The following is a 23703-nucleotide window of genomic DNA, read 5'->3' on the forward strand; positions in this document are numbered from 1 at the left end:
TTGTGAAAGGAAAATGGAAGTGTATGTGTTGGCAAGAACATACAGAGATCCTGTGGTGGTTGCACACTACAAAAACTATTCAAAATTACTAAGAAAAGTTACTAAAAACCAAAGGATATGCATGTAATGTCAGAAATCAGTAATACCGACAACAGACTTAAGATTGATTGCTTTACTAAACCATGAAACAATTTAAATTGTATGGATTTCATCATATAAAACATTGAAATTCTTATGGCTTAAAATTAATTTCTTAAACAGTAACTGGCAATGAATTTTTTAAATCTTATTATACTTGTTTTTTTTTATAGTCATAGTTAATTATTACTTCTATATACATATGATAAATGGTACTTCTTATAACACATATCTTGTTGTAGTTTAGGTACTGCATTACCACGTAAAAGCTATTTCAGTTTTGTTTTTAAAGAGTTCATCATATCTATATCTTTTATACACTGCAGTAATTTGTTACATAATATGATGACATTGTACAATAAACTCTACTGAGTTTTAGCCTTATTTTTCTGTCCAAATACAAATCGTAGCAGTTTCTGGTTTTATAATCATGTACTAAGCAATTTTTAATATAGTGGTCCATACTTTTTTTAACTTACATAACACTCTGAAAAATATATTCACAAGGTACAGCTATATGTCCAGTAATTTGAAAAGGTTGAGTCAGTGAGCTGCATTTCCACTCTTAGTCATTACACGTATTGCTTTTTTTTTCAGTACGAATACAGTTTGAATATTTTTCTTATCCACTCCCCAAAAAGTATGCCAAAGCTATAACAGACTGAGTATAAGTAAAATATACTGATCTGATTCGTGAAATATCATACTGATGTAAGAATTCGAAGGGCACAGCATGCTGTAGACATTCTACCACTAAGAATTTTTACATGTGCTTCCCAACTTAATTGACAATCAACATGAATTCCTAGAAATGTTGTGCTTTCCACAAATTTTATAACTTCATTATTTATTTTCAGGTTGCTGTAATCTTGCTCTCTGCTTATACCAAAGTTCATAGTGCCTATTTTCTTTATAGTAAGAGTGACTCTATTGTTTATTGTCCATTCATTTATGCTGCTAAGTGTATCTTCAGTTTTGTAGTCATTTGTCAGTGATCAGTACATTACAGTCAACTGCAAACAATATTGATTGTCCATGCTTGATTCTTTGTGGGAAATCATTTATGTAAACTGTAAACAGTACTGGACCTAGCAGCTACCATGTGGTGCCCCTGTATTTATATATTTAGGGTCAGAAGTATGTTTTTCAGTATATTTGGAGCTACTTGATATATGTATAATTTCATCAACTGCACTTTATTTTCTAGATAAATCTAAAAACACTTTTTCACCTCTCCCATATTTCCATTTCATCTAGCTTATTTAACAGTACTTTGTGGTCAACTGTGTAGAAAGCTTTTGTTAGATCGAGGAATATACCTGTTGTATAATTCCCTTCATCCAGTGTCTTGTCAGATATGTTGTTGCCAGTTCAGTAACTTTCCCTGATCATAAACCGAATTGGTCATTGGAAATAGTTCATAAGTCTGTCTTTTACCAAGGTTTCTATGCTGAAGTGCCAAAGAAATTGATATAGACATGATTATTGAAACACATAGATACGTAAACAGGCACAATGCAGCACTGCGGTTGGCAATGCCTATATAGGACAACAAGTGTCTGGCGCAGTTGTTAGATCAGTTGCTGCTGCTACAATGACATGTTATCAAGATTTAAGTGAGTTTGAACATGATGTTATAATCAATGCATGAGCGATGGGGCACAGCATCTCTGAGGTAGCAATGAAGTGGGGATTTTCCTGTATGACCATTTCACAAGTGTATACTGTGAATATCAGGAATGTGCTAAAACAACAAATCTCCAACATTGTTGTGGCCAGAAAAAGATCCTGCAAGTACGGGACCAATGACGACTGAAGAAAATCATTCAACATGACAGAAGGGCAACCTTTCTGCACATTGCTGCAGATTTAAAGGCTGGACCTTCAACAAGTGTCAGCATGCGAACAATTAAATGAAACATCATCGATATGGGCTTTCAGTGCCTAAGGTCAACTCATGTATCCCTGATGACTGCATGATACAAAGCTTCACACCTCGCCTGGAGCCGTCAACACCAACATTGGGCTGTTGATGACAGGAAAGATGTTGCCTGGTCGGATGAGTCTTGTTTCAAACTGTATTGAGCAGATGGACGTGTACATGTATCCACATCAGCAGAGGGCTTTTCAAGCTGGCGGAGTCTCTGTAATGGTACGGGGTATGTGCAGTTGGAGTGATACGGGACCCCTGATGCTTCTAAATATGACTCTGACAGGTGACACATACGTAAGCATCCTGTCGGATCATCTCCATGAGTCAAGTCCATTATGCATCCTGACAGTCTTGGATAATTCCAGCAGGACAATGCGACATCCCACACATCCAGAATTGTTACAGAGTGGCTCCAGGAACACTCTTCTCAGTTGAAACACTTTTGCTGCCCACCAAACTCCCCAGAATGAACATTATTGAGCATATTGGGATGCTTTGCAACATGCTATTCAGAAGAGATGTCCTCCCCTTTGTACTCTTACGGATTTATGGACAGCCCTGTACAATTCATGGTGTCAATTCCCGTCAGCACTACTTCAGACATTAGCTGAGTCCATGCCATGTTGTGTTGCAGCACTTCTGAGTGCTCGCGGGGGCTTTACACGATATTAGGCAGGTGTACCAGTTTATTTGGCTCTTCAGTGTATTGTCTTTCTACAGCAAGAGAGTAGTGATAGTGGCCTATATTTTCTACATTTTCAGTGTCATTTCTTTGAAGAGAGACAGTAATTCAGCATTTTTTAAGTAGTAAGGAGAGCAATCCCATTTGAATGTTTGGTTTATAGTGTCAGCTAACAATGATGTTACATTCTCTACACAGTCCTTAATTATACAAAGTGGTACTTCATCTAAACCTGCTGAAATTTTGTTTTTCAGTTTGCAATTTGCTTTATAGACTCACGCTTTGTTGTGATTATATGGAATTTAGTGACACAAGACAAAGGACAACCAGTCACTTTAGTAGAGGCTGATTGTCCTTTGTCTTGTGTAAAAGATGAGTCACAGGTAGCAAATATATTTAATAATCATTTGTTAAATACAGTAGAAATTATAGGAAGAAAGAGTTCAAGAGAGAAATCACAGCAGTGTGTTGATAAAGCAACTCTCATGAAATTCAGTCATTTGAATATACCACTGACTTCCTTTTCTGAAACTAATAAAATTACATATTTTCTCAGAAATAAAAGCTCATCTGGTTTTGATGGTGTTTCCAGTAGAGTACAAAAGATTTGGTCCCATATGATAAGCCATGTCATATCTGAAATATGTAAAGCATCACTAAGTCAAGGAATTTTTCCAAAGAGGCTGAAATATACTATTGTCAAGCCTTTCTTTAAGAAAGGTAATAGGAGAGATGTCAAGAACTACCAACCTGTTTCACTGCTGACATCATTTTCCAAAATCTTTGAGAAGGTGATGTATTGTAGAATACAAAATTTTGATAAGTATCTCACCTGAGCAACAATGATATCATCAGCAAATCACAGCTTGGATTTCAGAAAAATTGTTCTACTGAGACTGTCAGTTATGTGATCACTCACTACATTTTACAGGCATTAAATAATAAAATAATGCCACTTGGTATTTTCTACAGCCTATCAGCCTATTTAGGGCATTTGACTGTGTGCCAATCACAGTATTCTCTTCCATAAATTGAAGTTTTATGGGACTCATGGTATAGCCAACCAAATTGGAAAACATCATATCTAACAAAAAGAATGCAGAAAGTTGCACTTAGTAATTCAACCAATATAATCTAGGGACATTATTCTGACAGTGGAGAAATCATGTATGGAGTTCCCCAACTCTCTGTCTCAGGTCCACTATTGTTCCTCCAATATGTTAACTATCTTCCATCTAATATACAACAAGAAGAATTGTTTCTTCTTGCAGAAGACACAAGTACTGTAATCAATCCAAGCATACATACAGAAACAAAAGAAATAGTAAACATTGTTCTTAAAAGTATCATTGACTGGTTTTCTGTGAATTCTCACCTTCAAATTTTAAAGAGAGACAACATATTCAGGTCAGCATATCTAGAGGTTACTACACCAATGATAAGTGTAACATATGGTGACTTGTGTCCAAATTGATAAGAATTTAAACTGGAAAAAGCATATTTTGGAACTCCTAAAACAACCTTGTTCAGCAATGATAAGTGTAACATATGGTGACTTGTGTCCAAATTGATAAGAATTTAAACTGGAAAAAGCATATTTTAGAACTCCTAAAACAACCTTGTTCAGTTACATTTGCATTTAGAATCACTGGAAATCATGGGGAGAGACAAATCAGTAAGTTGACATATTTTGTATATTTTCACGCAATAATGTTATATGGAATAATTTTCTGAGGTAACTCATCTTTAAGAAAGAAAGACTTCATTGCTAAAAACATGCTGTAAGAATAATATGTGGCACTCACCCATGATCATTTTGTAGACATGGAGTTAGACACTTTCACTACTACTGCACAGAATATTTATTCCCCTGTGAAGTTGTTGTAAATAATGCATTGCAGTTCAACCAGAATGGAAAATGGCATTCATCACTGCACATTAAGGTTGTCTTTTGCACAAGAAGGGGCGCACAATGGTGCAACTGAAATTTTTGATAACTTACCCAGTGCTATATAATGTCTGACATGCAGCAAACTAAAGTTTGAAAACAAACTGAAAAAGTTTCTCTTCAACAACTCATTCTATTCCATAGAAGTATCTGTATTACTGCGATGTGTGAAAGGTGATGGATAGGAATTACCAATTTTTTTTTCTTTTTTTTAAAAAGAAATAAAGAATGAAAGAAAGGTGGGGTGAAGGGGGAGAGAGAGAACTTTTATATATTCAGCATGTTAGCCATATTTACAAATTAATTTGTGAAATGAATGTAAAATGGGTCATTCCACCTCATTATGATTTATCATGTGAATGATCCATGGAGCATGAAAATATCTATGCATCATTTTTCTGTATGTTTCAAAGTTTTTCCATAGTTGTCCTGTAAAACCTCAGCAGCACATATGAAAAGCTCTGTGTTGTAGAAGTGGTTTATCCATACAGCACATACTATGGGTCTCCTGCTCCCTGAGGCCCTGTATCCTAGTGCCTGGTTTTAACAGTTTTTGTTCATGTTACTTGTATACACTGTAACTGACCAAATGACCACAGTGTTCCTATATCTGTTCTCATTGGGAACCACTTTTCCAGGTTTTTACCATTGATCTTCTAACTGACAAGCAGAAAAGACAGTTGCATGCAGTTGCACACACTTATCTGTACAGACTGTCTGGATACTGATTACAAAATATTACAGATTATCTTGAAACATAAAAAACATTGTATTATAAACTTATAATTTTAAATCTGTGGATATAAAAGCTTTTTCACATTTAGCTCTATACAACTGTGCCACACACTAAAACCCTGTGTTTAGCAGTGGAAGCTAAAGAAGAGTTAGTGAAAGAAGGTCCATGATAGTTGCAGTGGGCCCAGCTTAGCTATTTCGCACATCCAGTTCAACCAGTAGCACAAAGCGATTTGTGTATATATCTCTGTGGTCTCAGTGTTGTAGCAGCACTTCAGATGACTACTGGCTGCAGGTGCTGTCAGTTGTCAGAGGACTATTTTTGCTGACTCTGCTATGGAAACCTGATACCGTGACATTTATCGGGATTCAATGAGCTCATAGTCATATCTGAATGAGTCAAAAAGTCAAGCACACATAAAAACTAAGCAGAAATGTGCTGAACCATGGTAGACAAATGTTTGGCAAAGCTTTAAAATACAATCCGTGAGAGGTATGCGAAACAGGAATAAGAAAGAACAAAAAAATTGCGCTACATGATCACTAACCTCAATGCAAATGAACAGCTTTCCAGCTTTTAGGGTATTCAGTTTTGCTTAGTGTACTATTACATTTGGTGTGTGAGTGCATCAAAAAATGATTTTTACCTGAGTTTTGTAACACTATAAGGCAAACAGTATCTGTTGACCAATATTGTGGTACAAGTTATTCATAAGTAACAGCAGAACAGAACATGTAACTAAAATTCTTGTACAAATTTGTAATAAGTAATATGTGGTTAAATAAAGTAGCATAGCAAAGAATATATTCATCAAATCAAATTACCTTCCATTAGAAATGTGTAATGCACATGACAACTGCGATATCACTTTCAAAATGATGGAGAGCAGCAGTGAGTCATTGTTTCTTTTCTAGCTTTATGAAAGCAAATCCAGATTCAAGTCTTGAATGAACTGTCACAGAAGCCCAAACAACAGGGGTTGACATACTACGATATGTGTTAAAACTTTGAAATACTGCACTGACGATGGCTAGCTGCTAGCTGAAATCTGGATTTGCTTGCTAGAAAGGGAACAATGACTGATTGCTGCTCTCCATCATTTTGAAATTGATATTCATCAAATATTGGAAAATAGAAATAAATGTCACTGACTTATCATTTCCATAGCTTTAAAACGACTGTGCAACCATGTGCACAAAACCCTAAACAGTATTATTATTTTCAATTCAAAACTGTTAGCATTTAAGTTTTCTGTTAAAAACTGGGCAGTGTGCTTATGTGGGCCCCATGATTGTATCATGCCCGTAACATGTGCTATGACCTCTGGTCACAGTTCTTCATGAACGGAGTCCTACCACTGAGCTGTTGAAGCAATTGTGAATAAAACTAACAAGTAGCACACATCATATAAAAAAAATTGTGCCACACCACGACACCAGACTGTCAGGAAATGTGACAACAAATGGTTCATCTCATCATTGCCTTCATAAAGAAATATGCTATTGATTACTACAATTTTTGCGAAAAGATTACCCATAGGTATTGTATCGAGGCAGGGAGATATGAGTTGGGGTTGTGTTATTGCGATTATTATTTTCACTAGCGACCTCCCACAGCATGATCATTCCATTTTCACACGTATCTGAAATGACCAATCTCTCAATGCAAGACCAACCTTCATACGATTTTCAAATATTCAGGGCTGCTTACCACTTCACCAGTTATACGGCGTTGACAATAGAGGTGTCCTCCCTACAACAGCACTATCTGGAGTAATACGTTTCCTTTCAATACAGCAGTAAGTTCCTTCAGTCTCCAATTTTGCTTGTTCATCCACAACCCATGCCACTTCTGCTAAATGAAATTACGTATCTCCAACTTGAATTGCCATTAATATGGAGATTATATTTCATATGAGAGTTAGTTACTAACTATTTGCATTCAGTTTTTATATTTTGTTATAATAATTCAAAATTTGCAGTAATGTCAAGTTTTGACATAACCATCTGACTTCACAACACACTTGGTCCATTGTTGCACAAGTTCCCCAATATCACGGAGATATCTATATACTTTTTTTTTTTTTTTTTTTTTTTTTTTTTTTTTTTTTTTTAGCAACAATCATACTTCACCTTGTTCCAAAGAATACCACTGTATTGGGCAATGGTTTACTTTATGTTAACTCCTTTCTCAATTAATGTTACCAAACTGGTTATTTTGAATCCCTTAAGCCATGAACATGAATTTCTACTCATAAATATTTTTTTGGCAGCATAATCCGCCTTTTGCTTGCTCATTCAATGTAATGAATCTGTTTCTTCTCTAGTCACATTTAGTTTCAGTTTCACCTCCATTAGCCTGGAAGTCTATTAAGTGCAGTCAGATTACCAAGCAATTGTTCTTGTCCTCTTTATTTTCTTGTTCTGGGACATAGCTCGTAGACCACGTTATGTTTGATCTCGTGTGTAGGATTATGACTAATATGCATTTAGTTTGCCACTTCATTAACAGTCATTCATCAGATATTGAGACCAAGAGCATGGTCTTTCTCTTGTTGGCATCAGTAGTTTATGTGGCCTGCCATCAGTCTCTTTCATCGTGCTTCACATATGTGCAATTGCTTTTGAAATGTTCAACCCACTGGTAAACGTTTCAACAAAAAACTTCTGTTCCACTTTGATAAAAATGTGCAGCAGCCCAGCCACATTAACTTAACATCAGCAACATAAATTGATATGGTAGCATTGGAACTCCTTCACCAATCATTGTTAAACTGTTACAATATGCTGCTGATTTATATCTATATTCAACCACAACATTTCCCTCGAATAGCTGCCCTAGTCTAAGTCTCTTTTTCCCTTAGTCTAAGTCACTGTACCACATTACTTTATGATTGCCTAATAAAATGCAGACTAGAAATATTACCCCACAAATCATAAGTAGTGTGTTTAATCACAAACCTGTGGAGAATTTTGCTTAGCCAATTCAGTTAGGAGACTATATGACACCATTAACAACTACACATTCCTGGAACTAATCTGTGCTCTCATTAGACATATGCTACTGAAGCTAGAGATAGTTTTAACCATTCTCTGTGCATTGGTCCGAGTTTGGCGGTGGATAGGAGATGGGGAGAGGGAGTCACATTCCATCACAGTGTGCCTCTTTACGGATCGCAGGTGTATCATACTTAATTGGATTATGGTGTGGTCTTTTGCCACAGTGGTATCAAGTTAACACTCAACAAAAAGACAAAATACTCCACGTTGCATATGAATCTCCATCAGCACAATACCTTCAACAGGACTCTATTTTATTACGAATTTAGAAGTGGACAGCATTCTTTTTGACTTTCATTTGTAATTTACATTTCTAGTGACTTTATTGTTGGCAGGACATTAAACTTTAGCCTAATTTACTTTTTTAGTGAGTTGTAAAATTGTTGTAAATTGAAATGAATGCAGCTCCTGGTCAGTAATGTTCCTATCCAACAAAATAATTGCATTTATTAACTGTGCAAATACCTCCTCAAATTTTGTACTGATACTTGATAAGTGTGTAAGAGTTTTCATTCCTTCTTTCAGGTTCAGTTATTATATCATGATCCATCTCTGGGTAGGCATGTGAATTTTGTGCTCAAGAGATTGGAAATCCTCCACACAGATCCGCCAGGTCTTCATCGTCACCACAACATTGATACATTTCTCAGTAGTTTCTGTTCATGGCAGAGTACTCAAAATACTGGCACAGATTCTGATCCATTCCATTGGGATCATGCTCTCATTCTTACTGGTCTGGATCTCTACGTTGTCAGCAAAAATGGAAAGCTCAGCAGTCAAGTAGTTGGTGAGTTCTTGCAAATCATTAGGTAGTGAAGGTGTTTCAAATGTGCAGTTTTTTTGCTTTTTGTATGTAATCTTCTTTTACAGTTTCTGATGTGTCTCTAACAGATGCTGAATATTAGCAAATTAGGCTCTAATTATAAATAAGCCAGTAAACTTACAGAAATTAAAGAGTCCCTCCATTAGAAAATATTCATTTCCAATATTTAAGTGGTAAATTTTAGGGTTGTGGTAGACGCAAAAAAATCAACAGGCAATTTCTCTTCTTATGTCAACACATTAAAGCCTTCAAAATGATTAGTAATAGGGCTTTTCATTAGTTGATACGGGGACAGGAACTGTCCATTGTCTTTTTTCATCTACTACACCATTTCTTCCCTTAAACTTGCCTCTGGAAACAAAGTAAATATTTTATTATATACAAATTCATTTCATTCTCGCAATGGCCAGATAAATTAAGAAAAATTATTTGTTTCAGGCCTGGCTCCTGTTGCTGGTATGTGTGCTCCAACAAGCAGCTGTACTGTGAATGAGGGACGCCATTTTGAAAGTGTTTATGTTGTGGCTCATGAGATTGGACACAAGTGAGGAAAACTGCAGTATAGGCCTAAACATAATCTTGGTATATCATTTCGAACATTAACCAGATGTGTTAAAAATGCTCATAAATTATGGATTAACCACTATGAAATGCATACACTTGCTTATTTCTCCAATAAAATTCTGTAATAGGGTAAATCCTTAAGCAAAAGGGCATAACAATATGCCCTACAGCACAAGAACTACTGTGCAGTTCCAGTCTATCTGTAATTCATACTGACTTATTCTTTAAAAATTATAGGTCCTTGTGATCTCTAAGCTTTCCTGGCACATAAACTTTTTGAATAGATCATTAGTAATGTTAAATGGAAAATCTGTTCAAACCACTGATATTTCTGTGGGCAATGTCCCTGTCATCCTCAAGGTACAAACTGCAGTTTCTGTTGAAGCATCTTATGCAGTATCCTTTAAGTCCAGCTTCTGTTCCTCATTGAGAATATACTGACAATAATTCAGGGTAAAGTGGCTCTCCACTATATTGCAGCTTAGATATATCAGCATACCTGAACACCGTCTACTGCACACTATAAACAAGAATAACAGGATGTATTGAATCATGAGCAACACTGCTCTAATTAATGTCCTTGCACTTCACTCTATGAGGGAATTTGAAGAACATTAAGTATACCACCCAGATGGTATTAGAGAGGAGCTAGTTGTGCAAATGATCACTTATTTTGGACAAATTCAACACAAACTTCAGATGTACAAACGAATATGCTGATATTGGTCAGTGTAATGAATGTAAATATATTTAAAAGACAGTGTCATTTTCCTTTTTTGCCATATTAATTTGATTTGTTCACAACTAGTTTCTTCGTTCTACACCATTCTCAGATGATTTTCTGGCTCTGCAATAGAAAACTATGTCCTACATTTTGAAGTGTCAGTCTCTTGAAATTTGTATTTTCTATTTGTTTCGGTTCACAAATGCTATCGTATTGGTTTGATGCCTTGACAAGTCAATATATAAGACATAGTTTTCTATTGCAGAAACACAAAATCACTTAGGAATGGCCTAGAAGGTTGAAACTAGTTGTTGAACAAATAAAATTAATTCAGAAGAAGTGGAAAATGACACAATCTTTTAATAAATTCAGTGCTGGTGAACCACTATGAGGAAATGTAAACAACACATAACATTTTAAAATACCCAGTATATTTTATTGAAGCAACTATTTGACATCTTCAAGTGGTTGCAATAGTCACTGCTGCAAGAGATGACTAGTGATAATTGTATGGCAAGGTCCAAATTTAAGTTTGGCAGTTGCTGCTTGAATATCACTAGCCACAAAGAGAGGCGAGACAACAAGGTGACACCAATGAATACTCTGTAGTTCCCCCAAATCATGTCTTTAGATTTCAACTTTCCAGTACATTCACAGTAGTTAGTGCCAAATTGTATGTAATCTTTATGGTGGTGCAAAAGGTTAAGCATCTTTGAACAAATAAATTTCTGCTTCACTTCTCTCAGCACATTAGAAAAACTGTAACTAACATACCTAGCAAAAAATACAGGGTTAATTTTCTCTTCTGTAAACAAATGGAGAACCAAATATCATTCTGATGGGTAATGGGGGACATACTTAGCTGCAAAAATGAGCAAACAGACAAAGCAACTGCAACACAATGCTCCAGTCCCCTACAAGCTGTCATCTCACTGTTCAGTCAGAGAGCTAAGGACCTGTCTAATAGATTCTCTATTATCAGAAACTGTAAGGAGGACCACAGTCACACAAGGGGTGGTCCCTGTGGTTAATGGGTCCAGGCAGACAGGTTTTTTAGGTTAAAGCCAACGTCCAGACAAACAACAACCAACATAAATAGAATAAAAGAAACTTCATGTACAGTAAATAGGGGCAAAGCTAAGGGCAGTACAACTTGCTTCATAGAAATCTCAGGGGAATAAAAGATAAAGTAGATGAGCTATTAGTGTGTTTAGATGACCTCAAAAATAATAATGAGATTGATGTACTCTGTCTGTCTGAACACCATGTAACTGTGGGGATGGATAGTGTCAGTATAAATAGGTATAATTTAGCATCTTACACTTGTACACAATCCGTATATTGAGCAAGGAGTAAAGGAGACAAAAGAAAAATTCAGGGAAGGTATTAAAATCCATGGAGAAGAAATAAAAACTTTGAGGTTTGCTGATGACATTGTAATTCTGTCAGAGACAGCAAAGGACTTGGAAGAGCAGTTGAATGGAATGGACAGTGTCTTGAAAGGAGGCTATAAGATGAAAAAATGGTTCAAATGGCTCTGAGCACTATGGGACTCAACATCTTAGGTCATAAGCCCCTAGAACTTAGAACTACTTAAACCTAACTAACCTAAGGACATCACACACACCCATGCCCGAGGCAGGATTCGAACCTGCGACCGCAGCAGTCCCGCGGTTCCGGACTGCAGCGCCAGAACCGCTAGACCACCGCGGCCGGCTCTATAAGATGAACATCAACAAAAGCAAAATGAGGATAATGAAATGTAGTCTAATTAAGTTGGGTGATGCTGAGGGAATTAAATTAGGAAATGAGACACTTAAAGTTATAAGGGAGTTTTGTTATTTGGGGAGCAAAATAACTGATGATGGCCGAAGTAGAGAGGATATAAAATGTAGACTGACAATGGCAAGGAAAGCGTTTCTGAAGAAGAGAAATTTGTTAACATCAAGTATAGATTTAAGTGAAAGGAAGACGTTTCTGAAAAAATTTGTATGGAGTGTAGCCATGTATGGAAGTGAAACATGGACAATAAATAGTTTGGACAAGAAGAGAATGGTAGCTTTTGAAATGTGGTGCTACAGAAGAATGCTGAAGATTAGATGTGTAGATCACATAACTAATGAGGAGGTATTGAATAGAATTGGGGAGAAGAGGAGTTTGTGGCACAACTTGACTAGAAGAAGGGATTGGTTGGTAGGATATGTTCTGAGGCATTAAGGGATCACCAATTTAGTATTGGAGGGCAGTGTGGAGGGTAAAAATCGTAGAGGGAGACCAAGAGATGAATACACTAAGCAGATTCAGAAGGATTTAGGTTGCAGTAGGTATTGGGAGATGAAGAAGCTTGCACAGGATAGAGTAGCATGGAGAGCTGCACCAAACTAGTCTTAGGACTGAAGACAACAACAACACACTTGTAGATCTAGGATGGGTAAATGAGGAGTTGCCATTTCATAGTAAAAGGGTATAAATACAAAACTTTAAAAGTAAGTAAATTTTGTGACAATAAGCACTTTGAGTTTTGTGCATGTGAACTTCAGCTAGATACTGTAGTATTGGTATTAGCAACAGTATACAGGTCCCAATTATGAGACTGGGAGCTATCCATAAAAAAGTTTGACTCCGTATTATGCTGTCAGCCAGACAAAAAGAAGAAGTTATTAATCTGTGGTGATTTCAATGTAAACTTTGTAAGTAATTCTGATAGGAAAAATGAACTAGAAGTGTTATTAACAACATATAACTTAGAATCAGTGGTAAATTTCCCTACATGTATAGCTCAAGACAGTAGCACTCTAATAGATAATGTATTTGTACAGAAAGAGGATGCAAAACAAACACATGCTTTCCCTGTGGTAAATGGATTGTCAGCCCATGATGCACAACTGAGTAACTTACAAAACCTAACAAGGTGTACAGTTCAGAAACCATTAAGTAAAAGTGTGAGGTTGCTCCAGCCAGTATCTATGGAGCACTTCACAGAAAGTTTAAAAAATGTTAATTGGGAGATATTTATAATGAGCCAAATGCTAATGATACATGCAACATATTTCTTGATAAATTTATACCCCTTTTTGAGCATTGTTTCCCAAAGAAACAAGGAATCTTTATGTTAGAGAAGAAATTAACAACTCCAGCAATAAAATTAAATCAATATGGAATGTTGTTAGAAGGGAGACAGGAAAAGTAACCACTGGGGTAGGTGGTATTACTATTAAAGAGAATGAGACCATCCTAACCAACAGTACACAAGTACCTAATGTATTTAACAACCATTTCTTAAGTGTAAGTGAAAAAATTGGTGAGAATAGTTCAAAAGAAAAAGCCAGGCAGTACATGGAAGAGTCAGTTTTGAAAAATTTTGGTCAGATTTTCACCTAACAACCTCTTGTGAAATAAGTAAAATTATTAAATCTTTGAAAAATAAATGTTCTGTTGGAGTAGATGACATCTCTAATAAGATATTAAAACAATGTGGAGCAATTACAGCTGATGTTCTGCATCACATGTGTAATGCATCACTAACTCAAGGTATTTTCCCAGACAGGTGAAAATATGCCATTGGTAGGCCTCTCTACAAAAAGGGGGACACCACAGATGTCAATAATTATCGGCCAGTATCCTTGCTTACAGCATTTTCAAAAATCTTCAAGAAAATAATGTACTCAAGAGTGGTTAGCCATCTCAACAGTAATGGGATACTTAGTAAATCACAGTTCGGATTTCAAAAATGCTGTTCCACAGACACAGCAATATATAATTTCACTGTCTACATAATAGAGTCTTTAAATAGTAAAATGTCACCAATAGGAATTTTCTGTGAGTTGTCCAGAGCACTTGACTGTGTTAACCATGACATTCTGTTACAGAAATTACAATTCTATGGTATAAATGGAATATCATATGAGTGGTTTAAGTCATACCTACAGAACAGGAAACAAAAAGTTTCTTTATATGGGTCAAGTGATTTAAATAAGTTTGCCACTCCATCTAACTGGGGTGAAATTACGTTAGGTGTTCCACAGTGTTCAATCAAGAGTCCCCTTCTGTTCTTGATATATGTGAATGACTTCCCTTCTTATCTGAAACAAGAAGCTGAACTGACACTGTTTCCTGATGATGCGAGCATAATTATTAATCCACTAAAAGAAACTCCAATTGAAAATGATACAAATAAGGTCTTTGGAAAAGTCATGAATTGGTTTTCTGCAAATGGGCTTGCTCTAAACTTTGAAAAAAACACAGTGAATCCCATTTTCTGCTGCAAAAAATGTAGTTCCCTCAGTAAATATAACACATCAGCAGAAGTCAGTAGATGGGGTAGGGCATATTAAGTTTTTGGGTGTACATATAGATGAGAATATTAATTGGAAAATTCATATTTTGAATCTTCTAAAGGGACTAGGTTCAGCAACTTTTGCAATCAGAATAATTGCCAATTTTGAGGATATAGAAATTAGTAAGCTAACATACTTTCACTCTTTGATGTCATACAGAATAATATGTTGGGGTAACTCAACACTTAGACAAAATGTATTCACTGCTCAAAAGAAAGTGGTCAGAATAATGTGTGGGGTTCATAATTGCACATCTTGTAGGCATCTTTTTAGAAGATTGCGAATTTTTACAGCAGCCTCACAGTACATTTACTCACTAATGAAATTTTATTCTCAACGACATGGACCAGTTTAAAAACAAGTGACATTCATGATTATAATACCAGAAAAAATAAAGACTTACACTATTATTTACTCAACCTATCTTTGACACGCAAAGGGGTAAAATATGCTGCTATAAATTTTTTTTACAAATTACCAGATGAAATAAAATGGCTGACAGACAGCAGTAATAGCTTAAAAAATTAATTGAAATCATATCTCCTTGACAACTCCATCTATACCATAGATGAATTCTTGAATAGGAATAAATAAATCTACAATTATAGTATATGCATGTTGTGCCATTTAAGGGAATAGGGTAAATAATAGAAATATTAATCATTAACTCTGTATTGTAATACATATATATATATATTAAAAAATATTGTTTCATATGTGCATTTCTTGTGCACTTGACACGTGCCACATCGTTACAGCTACTGTACCGTGCGACTGATCAATGGAACACACAACCAACTTACTAAGGATAGCAAGTGGTGAGGAGCAATTGCCAATGATCACTGTCTGTCAATAACGTACTTACAAAACCAGCCAGATGCATCTCTGAGTAAGACACCTCACTGATGTGTGGTGCTAGCGGCACACAGATTACTGTACACTAGATTTTATATTTTGAAGGTAGAGGAGAATCAAACTTAAGTGGGAACCTGTCCTCTACTTTAAATGACAATAACATCATCATATTAAAACTTCCAGAATTTAATGTATTGCCTGGGCTCCAGCAGAAGATATTAATGGAGTGAATGATGTACCAGTACTGTTTCTACCCTTCACATCAATAACACCACCACTTCAGTTCTGTTAATAGTGCTATGAATGTTCTTTCTCAGTGGTCTGCAATTGGTCTCTCTCTCTCCTTTCACTCTCTACAGCTACATACATACTCTGCAAGCCAACAAGATGAATGGTGCAGCATACTTTGTATCACTGCTGGTGACTCCCTTTCACTTCCATTTGCAAATGGAGCAATGACCTATATGCTTCCATATGAAGCCCTGGTTCTCTTATCTTGTCTTCATGGTCCTTATACAAGATGTGCATTAGCAGCAGTAGAAAGATTCTTTAGTCTGTTGTAAATGTTGGTTCTCTAAATTTTCTCAACAATATTTCACGTAAAGACATGGCTTCCAATTTGAGTTGACGGAGCATTTACATAATATCTGTGTACTGACAGAAACTATCGGCAAAAATCTAGCAGAATGCCTCTGAATTGCTGTGATGTCTTCCTTTAATCTGATCTCATACGAATACTGAAAACCAGAACTTTATTAAAGACTGGGCCACAGAAGTGTTCTATACATGGTCTCCTTTACAGATAATCTACACTTTCCTAGAACTCGCCAAATAAACTGAAGTCAACCATTTGCCTTCCATACAAGTGACCTTGTGTGTTCATTCCATTTCATGCCTCTTAAAAACATTACATCAAGATAGTTAATCAATGTGACTGAATCAAACAGCACACAACTAATACTAAATTTGCTCTGAATTTACTCATCTGTTGTATCTTACGTTTTTCCACATTTAAAGCAAGCTGCTATGCATCATACCAAATAGAAATTCTGACAAAACCACCCTGTATCCTCCTATAGTCACCCAAAAATGAAACTTTCCAGTATGCTCCAGCACCATCAGCGAACAATCACAAACTGAAACTTCCTGGCAGATTAAAGCTATGTGCTGAACCAAGACTCAAACTCGGGACCTTGGCCTTTCGCGGGCAAGTGGTCCACACTTGAGCACTTGCCCGCGAAAGGCAAAGGTCCCGAGTTTGAGTCTCGGTCCAGCACACACTTTTAATCTGCCAGGAAGTTTCATATCAGCGCACACTCCGCTGCAGAGTGGAAATCTCATTCTGGAAACATCCCCCAGGCTGTGGCTAAGCCATGTCTCCGCATTATCCTTTCTTTCAGGAGTGCTAGTTCTGCAAAGTTCGCAGGAGAGCTTCTGTAAAGTTTGGAAGGTAGGAGATGAGATACTGACAGAAGTAAAGCTGGGAGTCATGCTTGGGTATCTCAGTTGGTAGAGCACTTGCCTGTGAAAGGCAAAGGTCCCAAGTTTGGGTCTCGGTCTGGCACACAGTTTTAATCTGCCAGGAAGTTTCATATCAGCACACACTCCGCTGCAGAGTGAAAATCTCATTCTGGAATCACAAACTGCTGCTCAGCCTATCTGTCAGGTTGTTTATGTGTACCGAGGTCAAGAGTGGTCCTATTACACTTCCCTGGGGCACCCTTGAAGATACTATTTTCTCTGATGAACATTCACCACCCAGAGCAATAGGCTGTATGACTATGCACAGCTCAATACTTTCATAATAAGCCTTTCCATGGTACACATAATTTCTTCAGTGTCTTCAAATTGGGTTTGTTTAGGACTTTTGCGATGTAGTTTCTGACTAAACAGAGCCTTGATAAATCAGATGAGATGGTTAACATATAAAATTTATATATTCTACAGATGAATATGATAAGAATATTATCTATAATTGATAACCAAACATCTTACAGAAGCCCTTTGGGGATCTTGGGAGTCTTATATCTCGTACCAATACATTTACTCTCTAATGGTATCTATATTTAATAATAAAAGTGAATTTAAGATGAACTATGGAATTCACAGCTACAGTACTAGAATCAAAAATGATTTTCATACAGACCGTGCATCCCCATCTAGGGTTCAGAAAGAAACTGTATGACCCAGTGCAAAAGTCTTTAACAGGCCAGTGGCAGTCATGGAGTAGGAAACTGAAAATAATTTGACAGAATATTTGGACTTAATTATGCAGTTTCCACTGATACTTATGTTTAAACTTTTTCAGTATACAAGCAATAGGTAGTGTTCACTGTTGGCTGCTGTGGCCGAGCAGTTCTAGGCGCTTCAGCCCAGAACCGCGCTGCTGCTACAGTCACAGGTTCGAATCCTGCCTTGGGCATGGATCTGTGTGATATCCTTAGGTTAGTTAGGTTTCAGTAGTTCTAAGTCTAGGGGACTGATGACCTCAGATGTTAAGCCCCATACTGCTTAGAGCCATCTGAACCATCATCTAGTGTTCACTGAACTCAGAAAATTTATATGAAAGATTAGTATGAAGTAGCAGATAAAAATAGCAGCTCCGTAATCTAAATATAATTTCCATAATTATATCAAGACTAGTCATAATTTGTTGTCAGTAGACTTTACCAAAATAATGTTCGGTGGCTGCTTTTTTTGCCTCTTAGTCTATAACTTGAATTCTACCATATTTCTGAGAAGACTCCTTCATACATTACAAGTTTTATGAGCCCTGAAAAAATTCATATCATAATACACCTCTTGAAGGTGTCACTAGGAAAGTGATACTTTTGAAATCAAGAGCTCAAAGATAGCTCAGAGATTAAGAATAAAAATGAGTTATATGCGTGTGTTTAGTGAAGTTGAAAGTCTACGTTTTTATTTCTGATTTTTGTGTGTGTGTGCGTGTGCGTGTGTGTGTGTGTGTGTGTGTGTGTGTGTGTGCGCGTGTGCGTGTTTGAGAGAGAGAGAGAGAGAGAGACAGCAGATTGCACTCAGCACAGTACTCAGTGAAGGAGACGGAATTTTCACAAACAGTGCAAACTGTGTTGTTTAAAGATACTGTGTAGTTCTTAGCTTAACAGGTAAAAATGAGTTACCTAGCACTGTGTATTTGCATAGGATGTTTTCTATTTGCTGAGTGAGCTATCAGGACACACATTGAGAAGGCATTTCAGATCCCTGGCAGCCACCCAGATTTAGGCTTTCAGTGGTTTTCCTACACCAGTTAAAGCAAATGTCAGGATGGTTTATTTGAGAAAGACACAGCCAGTTCCTCCACCATTCCAGCTTGTGCTCTGTCTTTAATGACCTCTCAATTGATGGGACTTAGACCCTAATCTGTCTTTGTTCTTCTTTTAATTGTTTGTGGTTTTAATTACAACTCTATCTGCATTCATATGCTGAAAATCAAGATGAAATGCAATTTTACAGGTCCTGTCTATTGTGTTATATTGATGACAAATTAAAAAAAATTAAATACGCAGTTGAATCCACACCTTTAGAATAAAACAAAATTTCTTCAGAGGAAAATATTTGAATGTTCTCATCTGCAAGATGTGTAGTTATAATTGTACAAGACAGTAGGGAGTGAAAAATTGCAAAATAAGCCAACATCCTCATCTTCAGGTTGACGCAATGAAAGATACTTCTTTGGTTAAAACATGCAGAACACAACTTCTTGAGTAGTTTATCTAATGTTGACTTTATTTTACCATCCCCCATGAACCATGGACTTTGCCGTTGGTGGGGAGGCTTGCGTGCCTCAGCGATACAGATAGCCGTACCGTAGGTGCAACCACAACGGAGGGGTATCTGTTGAGAGGCCAGACAAACGTGTGGTTCCTGAATAGGGGCAGCAGCCTTTTCAGTAGTTGCAAGGGCAACAGTCTGGATGATTGACTGATGTGGCCTTGTAACAATAACCAAAACGGCCTTGCTGTGCTGGTACTGCGAACGGCTGAAAGCAAGGGGAAACTACAGCCGTAATTTTTTCGGAGGGCATGCAGCTTTACTGTATGATTAAATGATGATGGCGTCCTCTTGGGTAAAATATTCCGGAGGTAAAATAGTCCCCCATTCGGATCTCCGGGCGGGGACTACTCAAGAGGATGTCGTTATCAGGAGAAAGAAAACTGGTGTTCTACGGATCGGAGCGTGGAATGTCAGATCCCTTAATTGGGCAGGTAGGTTAGAAAATTTAAAAAGGGAAATGGATAGGTTGAAGTTAGATATAGTGGGAATTAGTGAAGTTCGGTGGCAGGAGGAACAAGACTTCTGGTCAGGTGACTACAGGGTTATAAACACTAAATCAAATAGGGGTAATGCAGGAGTAGGTTTAATAATGAATAGGAAAATAGGTATGCAGGTAAGCTACTACAAACAGCATAGTGAACGCATTACTGTGGCCAAGATAGATACGAAGCCCACACCTACTACAGTATTACAAATTTATATACCAACTAGCTCTGCAGATGACGAAGAAATTGATGAAATGTATGATGAAATAAAAGAAATTATTCAGATTGTGAAGGGAGACGAAAATTTAATAGTCATGGGTGACTGGAATTCGAGTGTAGGAAAAGGGAGAGAAGGAAACATAGTAGGTGAATATGGATTGGGGCTAAGAAATGAAAGAGGAAGCCGCCTGGTAGAATTTTGCACAGAGCACAACATAATCATAGCTAACACTTGGTTTAAGAATCATGAAAGAAGGTTGTATACATGGAAGAACCCTGGAGATACTAAAAGGTATCAGATAGATTATATAATGGTAAGACAGAGATTTAGGAACCAGGTTTTAAATTGTAAGACATTTCCAGGGGCAGATGTGGACTCTGACCACAATCTATTGGTTATGACCTGTAGATTAAATCTGAAGAAACTGCAAAAAGGTGGGAATTTAAGGAGATGTATAAACTGAAAGAACCAGAGGTTGTACAGAGTTTCAGGGAGAGCATAAGGGAACAATTGACAGGAATTGGGGAAAGAACTACAGTAGAAGAAGAATGGGTAGCTTTGAGGGATGAAGTAGCGAAGGCAGCAGAGGATCAAGTAGGTAAAAAGACGAGGGCTAATAGAAATCCTTGGGTAACAGAAGAAATATTGAATTTAATTGATGAAAGGAGAAAATATAAAAATGCAGTAAATGAAGCAGGCAAAAAGGAATACAAACGTCTCAAAAATGAGATCGACAGGAAGTGCAAAATGGCTAAGCAGGGATGGCTAGAGGACAAATGTAAGGATGTAGAGGCCTATCTCACTAGGGGTAAGATAGATACTGCCTACAGGAAAATTAAAGAGACCTTTGGAGAAAAGAGAACCACTTGTATGAATATTAAGAGCTCAGATGGAAACCCAGTTCTAAGCAAAGAAGGGAAAGCAGAAAGGTGGAAGGAGTATATAGAGGGTCTATACAAGGGCGATGTACTTGAGGACAATTTTATGGAAATGGAAGAGGATGTAGATGAAGATGAAATGGGAGATATGATACTGCGTGATGAGTTTGACAGAGCACTGAAAGACCTGAGTCGAAACAAGGCCCCCGGAGTAGACAACATTCCATTGGAACTACTGACGGCCTTGGGAGAGCCAGTCCTGACAAAACTCTACCATCTGGTGAGCAAGATGTATGAAACAGGCGAAATACCCTCAGACTTCAAGAATAATATAATAATTCCAATCCCAAAGAAAGCAGGTGTTGACAGATGTGAAAATCACCGAACTATCAGTTTAATAAGTCACAGCTGCAAAATACTAACACGAATTCTTTACAGACGAATGGAAAAACTAGTAGAAGCCAACCTCGGGGAAGATCAGTTTGGATTCCGTAGAAACACTGGAACACGTGAGGCAATACTAACCTTACGACTTATCTTAGAAGAAAGATTAAGGAAAGGCAAACCTACGTTTCTAGCATTTGTAGACTTAGAGAAAGCTTTTGACAATGTTGACTGGAATACTCTCTTTCAAATTCTAAAGGTGGCAGGGGTAAAATACAGGGAGCGAAAGCCTATTTACAATTTGTACAGAAACCAGATAGCAGGTATAAGAGTCGAGGGACATGAAAGGGAAGCAGTGGTTGGGAAGGGAGTAAGACAGGGTTGTAGCCTCTCCCCGATGTTGTTCAATCTGTATATTGAGCAAGCAGTAAAGGAAACAAAAGAAAAATTCGGAGTAGGTATTAAAATTCATGGAGAAGAAATAGAAACTTTGAGGTTCACCGATGACATTGTAATTCTGTCAGAGACAGCAAAGGACTTGGAAGAGCAGTTGAATGGAATGGACAGTGTCTTGAAAGGAGGATATAAGATGAACATCAACAAAAGCAAAACGAGGATAATGGAATGTAGTCTAATTAAGTCGGGTGATGCTGAGGGAATTAGATTAGGAAATGAGACACTTAAAGTAGTAAAGGAGTTTTGCTATTTAGGGAGTAAAATAACTGATGATGGTCGAAGTAGAGAGGATATAAAATGTAGACTGGCAATGGCAAGGAAATCGTTTCTGAAGAAGAGAAATTTGTCAACATCTAGTATAGATTTAAGTGTCAGGAAGTCGTTTCTGAAAGTATTTGTATGGAGTGTAGCCATGTATGGAAGTGAAACATGGACGATAAATAGTTTGGACAAGAAGAGAATAGAAGCTTTCGAAATGTGGTGCTACAGAAGAATGCTGAAGATTAGATGTGTAGATCACATAACTAATGAGGAAGTATTGAATAGGATTGGGGAGAAGAGAAGTTTGTGGCACAACTTGACCAGAAGAAGGGATCGGTTGGTAGGACATGTTCTGAGGCATCAAGGGATCACCAATTTAGTATTGGAGGGCAGCGTGGAGGGTAAAAATCGTAGAGGGAGACCAAGAGATGAATACAATAAGCAGATTCAGAAGGATGTAGGTTGCAGTAGGTACTGGGAGATGAAAAAGCTTGCACAGGATAGAGTAGCATGGAGAGCTGCATCAAACCAGTCTCAGGACTGAAGACCACAACAACAACAACATTATTGACTGATCTCAAGGAATTTTACAACAGGTCATTTTTTCTTGCTTGAAATAACTTGATGCATTGTAAGATTAAGATTTGAAATGTTTACTGCAGACCTGCTTTACATCTACATCTATGTACATACTCTGCAAACCCCTGTGAAGTTTACGGGAGGGTACTTCTCACTGTCACCACATACTAGGGTTTCTTCCATTTGTGTAGGGAGTATGGGGAGAAAAGCTACTTAAGTGCTTTTGTATGGTCTGTAAATAATCTAATCTTGTCTCTGCATTGCCTGTAAGAGTGCTATGTAAGGGCTGTAGTATCTTTCTCACTTAACACTGTTTCTCCAAACTTTGTAAGTAGGCTTTAGTGAGATAGCATAGCCAGCTCAGGTTTTTTCCATGTTTTTGTGATGCATTCCTTTGTATACAATCGAAATCTCCAGATAGTCGTCTTAGGTATGTGTCCCACTCACTTGAGCAATAGTCTAAGATGGGTTGCACTAGTGTCTTATTGGCAGTCTTCTTTGTAGGTTGACTGCATTTTCTTAAGTTCCTATCAATGAACTGAAGTCTGTCACCTACTTTAACACTACTATCTACCACTCAATTCTTCCACTGTACACTGAGTGGTAGTTTTACTTAGTGCATTATTTGTGTAGCACCCGGAATTCTCTGTGATCATATTAGAGCTTCCCTTAAATATGTAGGAAGTGAAAGATGTCAGCTGTGATTCACAACCTGACAGCCAAGGACTACTACATTCTTACATTTAGTCAGGTGCACAACTTTTAGCTTTCCAAAATTTTTTAATAGTGCCACAGTTATGTTTAACACTTCAAGCATATTTTGATATAAAATTTTAATACTAGTAC

The 23703-nt window shown here is 37.1% G+C and overlaps 1 protein-coding gene across 1 annotated transcript in view; it reads left to right on the plus strand.

The window, feature by feature from the left end:
- The window catches only part of LOC126251685 (A disintegrin and metalloproteinase with thrombospondin motifs adt-1-like), a 167850-nt gene that overhangs the window by 46022 nt on the left and 98125 nt on the right, over positions 1 to 23703 (plus strand). Inside the window, exons 4-5 of the mRNA XM_049952272.1 lie at positions 9022 to 9283; positions 9758 to 9863. Coding sequence (XP_049808229.1) covers positions 9022 to 9283; positions 9758 to 9863 — 368 coding nt within the window. The remainder of the gene's footprint in view (positions 1 to 9021; positions 9284 to 9757; positions 9864 to 23703) is intronic.

Source organism: Schistocerca nitens, chromosome 4, assembly GCF_023898315.1.
Source record: "Schistocerca nitens isolate TAMUIC-IGC-003100 chromosome 4, iqSchNite1.1, whole genome shotgun sequence".
Lineage (NCBI taxonomy): Eukaryota > Metazoa > Arthropoda > Insecta > Orthoptera > Acrididae > Schistocerca > Schistocerca nitens.